Source organism: Xenopus laevis, chromosome 5L (genome assembly GCF_017654675.1).
Source record: "Xenopus laevis strain J_2021 chromosome 5L, Xenopus_laevis_v10.1, whole genome shotgun sequence".
In the NCBI taxonomy this organism is placed as follows: Eukaryota; Metazoa; Chordata; class Amphibia; order Anura; family Pipidae; genus Xenopus; species Xenopus laevis.
The window spans coordinates 141,944,294-141,953,694 of NC_054379.1; the positions used below are offsets into that span (position 1 = coordinate 141,944,294).

A 9,401-nucleotide genomic window follows, 5' to 3' on the forward strand; every position below is an offset into this window, starting at 1 on the left:
ACTGCAGAGCCTCCAGGATCGCCGTCAGAGGAAGCTGCGTCATCTTCAGGAGCCGCATCTGACGTCGCCATCCAGCGCACCCCAGCTTCACGCGGACAAGAAAGAGGCGGATCGTCGCCGTCAAGAGGAACACCAGAGGGAAACAAGCGGCGAAGAAGAGAACCCAGATGACGTCAGCGGTCTCCGCCAAGAAGAGGATCGTCACTGACCCGCCGCAGACAGGAGTTTGGCCGTCGGCTTCCCCCCCTTCATCGCGAGTGAGTTCCGCCGCTGTTGCAAGTGGTGGGCCGCTCCATCAAAAGAGCTTTAACACTTCAGGGCCCTTTCCTTCCACAGGGTCCGGGGGAGGTCCGGCAGCTGGCAGCTCCTATGAGGGGCACCAGGTCAGCAGGGGCCCCCAAAGCCGCCCAGAACCGGGGCCCTCCAGCTGTAACACTATAGGGCACCCGGTTCTGCCACCTGCCATCAGGGGTCATACATCACCATCTGTCACCCACAGCGCACCCCAGCCTGCTGGTTTTACCCCTCAGGAGGAGAGTCAACCCATCCAAGTGATTGGTAACTATGCTGCCACTGATGTCATAAAATCTTTGTTAGCTTTGTTAACCCCTGGTGCGGCGTCAACGCATACAAGCACAGGGGCTGTGTCTTCTCAAGTAGCTGAAACTGCTTTTAGAGATTCAATACTCTGTGATGCTACACCTTTGGGTTTGCACTTGCCACAGGCCATAAAGGAAAAAATCACAAAAGGGGAGTATATTGACATGCTCTCACTGTTGCCATCATCAAAGGAATTTTTAGGCAAGCAAGTTAAGCAGTCAGATCCTGAAATGGACAGACGCAGGCCTGTGGCAAGGACATTCACTAATTGGTTACAGGCATTTTGTATTTATTCAAATGTATTGTGTGAAAAACACCCACAATTAGGTCCAGGCCTATTTAAACACATTGACATTATTCTGGAAGCATATAAAGCCTATGGGGGTATTTCCTGGTTTTTGTATGATGATAGATTCAGACAGAAAATGTCCATTCAGAAGTCAATATCTTGGGGTTCAAAGGATATTGACCTTTGGATGGGAATGCTTATTCCCAAACAGCCATTAGTTCCATTACCGGGGAACAAGACTCCTGTGAAATACAATGCTTGCTGGGCATTCAATGAGTCAACTTGCCGCTTTCAGGCAAACTGTAGATATAAACATGAATGTGCTCATTGTGCTGGCAACCATCCTGCCTTTCGTTGCATCAAACCAGAAATGCGCCAATACCTAGAGCTATATCCAAAGCGCCAGATGGCCTGCCTCTTAGAGAAGGGTTTTGAAGTTGGCTTTTGGATACCATCAGCAGATCCTGTAACCCTCATATCATTTCCCAAGAATTTAAAATCAATTGAGCTAAACCCAAAAGTAGTTAAGGAAAAAATTGAGAAGGAGCTTAGATTGGGCAGAATTGATGGCCCGTTTGATGATCCTCCATTTGAGGATTTCAGAGTTTCGCCTTTAGGACTTGTACCGAAGAAGGAGCCAGGAAGCTATCGCTTAATTCACCATTTATCATATCCTTCGGGGGCATCTGTCAATGATGGAATTGGTCATGAATTATCTTCAGTTTCATATACGACTTTCGACCAGGCAATATCGATAATTCAAGAATTTGGTCAAGGTTCATTATTGGCTAAAAGTGACATTCAATCGGCTTTCAGGCTACTGCCCATACACCCTGACTGTTATAAGCTTTTAGGCTTTCATTATGAAGGCAGTTTCTATTTTGACAGATGCCTCCCAATGGGCTGTTCCCTTTCCTGCTTTTATTTTGAAGCCTTTGCATCCTTTTTGCAATGGGTAGTTCAATGGGAAACTGGTTCTAAGGGGGTTATTCATTATTTAGATGATTTCCTATTTGTCGGTCCTGCAGATTCTAGTTCATGTGGAATTTTGTTAAGTACTTTTACGTGGTTTGCTAGGAAATTTGCCATTCCACTAGCTGTTGAAAAAACAATACCCCCTACTACAACTTTAGAATTCCTTGGTATTCAGATAGATACTGTAAATCGTGAATTTCGCTTACCCGAAGGAAAAGTAGCTAAGCTGAGAAGCATTCTAAACGCAACTTTAAAATCTAAAAAGGTTAAATTAAAACACATACAATCCTTGATCGGACAGCTGAATTTCGCTACACGGGTTATTCCTATTGGTCGGGTTTTTAACAGGAGACTTATTGCACTTACGTCTGGCCTAGATAATCCTAACTGGCACATAAGAATCCCTCAGGTGGTTAAAGATGACCTGATTGTTTGGCAGGAATTTCTAGAGAATTTCAATGGCATTTCTTATTGGCAAGGAGAATTGTTCGAGAATGCAGCTTTGAATCTGTATACAGACGCCGCGGCTTCAGCTGGGTTTGGTGCTATCTTTGGCACACATTGGATTGCGGATGCGTGGCCATCTTTCTGGGTAGAACTCAAGCTTACCAAAAATCTAGTGTTACTGGAATTTTTTCCACTGTTAGTTGTTTTGGAAGTGTGGGGCCCCCAATTGGCTAACAAACGTATTGTTTGGCACTGCGATAATATGGGTGTGGTGCAAGTTGTTAATAATCTATCTTCTAACTCCCCCCCAGTACTGAGATTACTTAGGCAGGCAGTATTCCGAGCTCTTAAATTTAACATTTTGATTCAAGCAAAGCATATCCCTGGTTGTACCAATGTTGTGGCTGACGCATTATCTCGATTTCAGTTCAACGAGCTCTGGGAAATCGCCAATTATTTGGACAAAGAAGGAACACCATGCCCCCAACATCTGTGGAATTTAGTATTGCCAGAATTTCAAAATGGTTAAGTATGTCATTGGCCGACAAAACCTGGCATGCTTACATCGCAAGCTGGAATGAGTGGATGAAGTTCAAAACAAGTTTTCCTAAAGAGCATTATCAAAGGGACAGTGACGTCTTATTGTCTTTTGTACTGGAGCAAGTTGAGGCTCAGTACTCTCTTTCAGCTATAACTAAAAAATTAGCAGGCATATCTTTCTTTTTAAAGGTTCAAGGTGAGGCTGACATAACTAAATCCTTTTTGGTTAAACAAATTCTTCGGGGTGTTGGTAGGATTACACGATCTGTAGACATTAGGAGACCCATCACATTATCATTGTTGAAAGATCTCGTTTCGGTCCTACCTCAAATATGCTATTCTCGGTTTGAAACAATGTTGTTTACGTTGTTATTTTCTGTGTCGTTCTTTGGTGCCCTTCGGGTAAGTGAGTCGGTCTCTCAGAGTAAAAGATCCCCAGGGGGTATTGGGAGTGAAGACATTCATCTGGTTGAGGGCAAATTAAAGATTATATTAAAAAAATCAAAAACGGATAAAGTAGGAAGAGGGACAACCATTTGGCTTGGTAATAGCACGGAACAGTCAATATGTCCAGTATTAGCTTTTAGACATTATCAGCAAGTCAGACCCTGCCTTCCTGGCCCTTTCTTTATACACAGTGATGGATCTTTCCTTACAAGATTTCAATTTGTGAAAATTCTCAAAGGAGCTGTCAGTAAGCTAGATATACCACCTGACCATTATAACACACATTCTTTTCACATTGGAGCTGCCACACAAGCCTCATTGATGGGTTTAGGAGAAGAGTTCATCAAAAGGCTTGGCAGATGGAACTCCTCTAGGTATCAACTTTATGTCAGACCTACCCTGGTTTAGTAAGTGTTACCTTTTTTCGTTACAGTTTCTCCTCCTTTGGTCTGGATTATTGGACACTCTTTCGTCCACAGAGCGAGAGCTAGAGCAGAACAACGAACCTACACAACTAATTTAGGCATTAAAGATGTTAGAATTGTCTGGATGGGCATTCGAGGCCTTAAATGGCCAGATTTATTACCAATAATTTTGCAAATGAAATCTCGTTGGGGTTTCCCAGCAATTATTCTGATCCATTTAGCTGGAAATGACATTGGAAAGGGTAGAAACATTGATTTAATTCGTAATATAAAAAGAGACCTTGCTCAGATCAGATTTATTTTTCCCAATACTGTGATAATTTGGTCTGAAGTTGTGCCCAGATTAGTCTGGCTTCAAGATGCAGGCTTTCACCCCCTTGAGAGATGCCGCAAAAAACTCAATTTTGCTATCTCAAAATTTTCCAAGACAGTTAATATTTTGGTTTATAGGCACTATGAGTTGGAGCAAGGTTTTGAAGGCCTGTATCGTGCGGACAGGGTACATTTGTCAGATATCGGTTTTGACATTCTGAACATGGGATTCCAAAGTGCAATTGAAAGAGCTTTACATGTGTGGGGAATGGCCAAGGCCAATGTAATGGTTTAATTGGCCTTGACGTGGAGGTATGCTCCTGGCTAGGTAAAAAAATTGGCGGGGCTTAAGGATATTTGTGGTCAAGCTTTAAGGCGGTCCGCTGCAGAGATCTGATGCAGAGGCTGGCTGGGAAGATATGTATGAACAGGTATTAGTATCATTAGCAATATTAATGTTCTGATTGATATGATATTTAATAAACAACAGCTGCGGCCATTCTCCACCATGCAAGTGTCCGTGTCTATGATTGGTTGTTGTAATTGGGGTTTTGTAAGCAAGTAATGCTGTCTGCAACTCCCATGTTACATTCTGTTGCAAATATGCTGTCTTACTGTTTCAAATAAAGTTACAATGCTGCCAACCATTAAATGTAACGGTAAAGTATCTTACCCATAGTAGAACTCGTTTTCAAAGGCAGCACTATCTGTTAAAGAAGGAGAATAGATTTAATATTAGCAATTCTTTACAAAAAGCTTACAACACTCCATTGATCATTTAACCCCTGGGGTACCGTCGCACATAGTTTTTTGATCCACAGAGCCTCTTTTTGAAGCAGAATGTTCTTTTTATTGCCCCTCTCTGTGGTGTTTGAATCACTTCTAGCACCTGTCACTTAAGTTGTGACATATTGTGTCTACATTCGTTAAAGTGGCGTGAGACCGAGGTCTGTGTAGGTATTAGGTTTGAAATTTTTAATATCACCTCTATGTTCCTTTATTCTAGCTTTTACTTCTCTAGAGGATTGGCCCACATAGACTTTTCCACAAGGACATTTTAGCATGTAAACTACCCATTGGGTATTGCATGTTGCATAATGTCTTAGGGGAATGCTGTTTCCTTTGGTGGGATGTTGAACAACTGCACCTTTAATAATAGATGAACAGCACACACAGCCCAGGCAAGGAAAAGTGCCTAGGTTCAGTTTACCTTTAAAGATTTTCTCCATTCTTTTTGGTGTCCGTGGCTCAGCTGGGCACAAAATGTCTTTAAGTGTATTACCTTTCCTGTAGCTGAACAAAGGGCTATCTGTGCAAAATCTTCCCAAGGTTTTATCTCCATTAAGTATTGGCCAAAATCTTTTGATGATTTTTTCGATGGGTTTACTCTGCTTGGCAAATTTGCTAACAAAAGGTATTCTAATTGGCTTCACATTCCCTTCCCAGTTCCCATTTTTGGCAAGCAATGTATTTCTGGGTATCTCCCCTACATTCCTAGCAATGTTCAAAAGTGTGTTTGCTGCTTCCCAGTTTTTCACATTATTTGAGGCTATGCGTCTAGCTCTAAGAAATTGTCCCTTTGGTATTCCCTTAATGCGCTGGGGATTGTGAAAACTGTTAACGCTAAAGAGATTATTTTTGTCAGTGGCTTTCCTGTAAAGGTCTGTGGTTAACATTCCATTGGTTATAGTGAACTTAACGTCCAGGAAATTTAATGACTGGTCTGAGGTTTCTGTGGTAAACTTAATTGTTTGGTGTTTTTCATTTGCTCAACCAAGTTTATACCTGACGCAAGGTCAGAAGAAAGCAGCACCAGCAGCAGCTCTCTCCCACGCATCAACACGGCAGCCAGAGGGGGCGTCGCTACCCTAACAGACACCACAGTGAGCAGAGAAACACACGTCCAGCGTATAACAGAAGGGATCCAGCACTGGAACCATGGAGCTTCGTAAAGGATTCCTCCAGCAGCAGTGATTTAAGTGGCGCAAGTTTTTTAGACCAGGGGGCTGATTTCCAAAAGAAAAAGAAGAAAAATCCTCGGGCCCCAATTCCAAGGGAACAGTATCCCAGCAGACAGAGAAATTAAAGTTAATAGAGAATATTGTTATTAACATTTCATCCTATGACCTTTCTCCTACTGAACTTAATTTACTGAATCACGGCCTGGGCTTCATTCCCACCTATCAACTAGATTTTTGTGAATGGGAAATTGACTTTCAGAAGTTTATTAGAAACTTAAAATTGAAAATGTGCTTCCCTAATCAACCCGAGGCCTCTGTACCTACACAGAGGACATGGAAAAAGAAAAGCATGCCTGTTATTGATAATGATTCTTTAACTGCTTTTGAATTTGTTGTCACTAATGAAGTAAGGAAATTGTGGGACCACACTACAAGAATTGTACCCAATTTGTCACATGCTGAAAAATGTGCTTTAAAATCCCTAAAAAACAACGATGACATTATAATCAAACAAGCAGATAAAGGTGGGGGGATTGTTGTTATGGACAAGGAGATGTATAAATGTGAGGCTCAGAGATAGTTAACTACCCCTGGTCATTACCAATTAATTGGTAAAGACCCAGTACAAGATTTAACTAAAGAAATCTGTAATCTAGTAACTGATGCCTGGAATAATGGCACTATTAACCAAAATACCAAAGAGCTTTTGATTAATTGAACTCCTCGTACCCCAGTACTGTATCTATTACCAAAAATACACAAGACATTGGTTAACCCTCCAGGACGACCCATTGTCTCTGGAGTAGGTTCCGTGCTCGAGCCTCTCTCGAAATATCTAGACTCATATCTCCAACCATTGGTACAAAATATCCCTACATGCCTAAAAGATACTAATGATTTGTTACATAGGCTAAACCTGTTACCAACACTAGATGTTGATTTTATATTATGTAGCATTGACATTGTAAGTCTCTATACTTCAATACCACAGGATGAAGGGTTGAACTGTGTAGAGGAAGCACTTTTGGAAACTGCCTTACCAAATAACATGATCTATTTCCTGTTAGATTGTCTCAACATCGTCCTAAAAAGGAAATACTTTAGGTTTGAAGACAAATTCTATTGGCAGAAACAGGGTACGTCGATGGGTGCGGCAGTAGCCCCCTCATTTGCAAACCTATTCGTCCACATGCTGGAATCAAAGTTTTTCCTTAAACATAGATACAGCAAACATATTTTACTTTACCTAAGGTTTGTGGATGATATTCTGGTTATATGGAAGGGAGATGTTACCCTAGTTCAGGAAATGGTGTCTGGAGCAAATGAAAAACACCAAACAATTAAGTTTACCACAGAAACCTCAGACCAGTCATTAAATTTCCTGGACGTTAAGTTAACTATAACCAATGGAATGTTAACCACAGACCTTTACAGGAAAGCCACTGACAAAAACAATCTCCTTAGCGTTAACAGTTTTCACAATCCCCAGTGCATTAAGGGAATACCAAAGGGAGAATTTCTTAGAGCTAGATGCATAGCCTCAAATAATGTGAAATACTGGGAAGTAGCAAACACACTTTTCAACATTGCTAGGACTGTAGGGGAGATACAAAACTATGTGCGATGGTACCCCAGGGGTTAAATGATCAATGGAGTGTTGTAAGCTTTTTGTAAAGAATTGCTAATATTAAATCTATTCTCCTTCTTTAACAAATAGTGTTGCCTTTGAAAACGAGTTCTACTATGGGTAAGATACTTTACCATTACATTAAGGGTTGGCAGCATAGTAACTTTATTTGAAACAGTAAGACAGCATATTTGCAACAGAATGTAACAGTTTTTTATTACTGTGTTTAAGTATGCCCGATGTTTTTTTGGCTATGGTAACTCTAGCAGGCTTTAATGAGCAGTGCTGAGGATAAGAGTATGTTTTCTCTCATTCATTCCATTTTCAGCAACAACACACAAGGATCTAAATGACTTTAATGAACGTTTACACATTGGACTTTCACATGGGACTTTGAACATGTTGGATTTCTCACAAAGGGTTAACTCTGTTCATTGTGGAGGTTAGGCATGAAAATCCTCCTTGCAATTACCTCAGGACCATTAGGAACAGAGGGGGGAGGAGTTCATGGTTATTTCTTGATTGTTTCCACTGTTGTGATTTATACACTTGAAAAAGAGCTACCTAGCTCGAAACATGTCATGTGACGGTGAATAAAGGCACCTTGCAGCTATAAGCGCTTTTGGTATTCTTTCCCCACCTTGTTTGCTTTATTGGATTCAGCTTTGGATGGAAGCAGGGGCTTAAGATACCTTCAAGAAAAAACAACAAGGGTGATTTATACCAGTTTATTACTTGATTGTATATTTCATCTTGACCATGTGCCTTATTCACATACATTTTGAGTAATGCTTTATGTGCAGAATCCTGCATCATTCACTGACTTAATTAAGCTGAGCCATCTGTGCCCCTACTGGGTGGGTCTTGAAACTCAGAATCCTCTGAGAACCCATTAAGCACATTTGCCTTTTACGTATCTTTTATAACCACATTATTTTGATTATTTAATGGAGCCACAATCTCAACTTGCATCTTTTTACTATTAAAATATGTAAAAAATGTTCTGGGGTTAGTCTTAGCCTCTGCTTCGCTCTATTCAACATTTTATTTCTTTGACTTAAGATTGCTGCTTTATTAGTTATAGTGCTTATATACATTAAACACAGCTTCTGTCAACTCTAACTTGGTTTTAAATGCTTTTTTTTTGTTGCTTTTTTAACTTCTTTAGTTCTGAATTGAGCCACATAGGATGGTCCTTCACACTCTTATATTCATGTCTTATATAATGAGAAGTGAAATGATTTAATATCACTTGAAATGACAACCATTTCTGTTTTTAGTGGGAATCATGAGTTCCCAATGCTCTGACATAATGAACTTAAGAAACAAAAATTTCAAAAGTCGTTGTTGCTGTCTAAAAATGGAGTGTACCACATCTGCATTCAACAGTACTTATACAGTTTATATATAATATTGTTGGTGAGTCACAACCAACATCTACTTCCAGCAATCCAAACAGTAGCAAACAGGCACTTAATTAAAAGGAATCAGGTAGAACTGTGGTCTCCGCCATAAAGAGTTCACATGTCCTCTCATTTTACAAATTCTCCCAGAATTACTCTAAAGCACATTCATTTGGAGCATAAGCCTCATCTGGGCAGCAACATGGTGGGACAGATAGAAACTGCATCTTTATCTTTGGATTGACCAAAAAGGACTAACCAGCACAATTTAGCCTCACTTATAGATGTACACCCAGTGCTCTGTGTGGAAGGGGTTGGCACCCTCTATATCAATCTGAAAAGGATTATTCACTGGTACAACAAGGCATGTGAGTT

At 40.7% G+C, this 9,401-nt stretch overlaps 1 protein-coding gene across 1 annotated transcript; it reads left to right on the top strand.

Moving 5' to 3' along the window:
• Positions 1–210: 210 nt before the first annotated feature.
• LOC121393832 lies at positions 211–4,629 on the top strand. Its single transcript, XM_041563508.1, has 2 exons — positions 211–558; positions 2,739–4,629. Exon 2 carries the CDS (start codon positions 2,789–2,791, stop codon positions 3,704–3,706), a length of 918 nt encoding a protein of 305 aa, XP_041419442.1. The 5' UTR covers positions 211–558; positions 2,739–2,788; the 3' UTR covers positions 3,707–4,629.
• The last annotated feature ends 4,772 nt before the right edge of the window (positions 4,630–9,401 follow it).

Bases quoted from the DNA above. Each gene is read 5' to 3' on its own strand.
- LOC121393832 (XM_041563508.1), top strand. From the start codon at position 2,789: ATGCCCCCAACATCTGTGGAATTTAGTATTGCCAGAATTTCAAAATGG.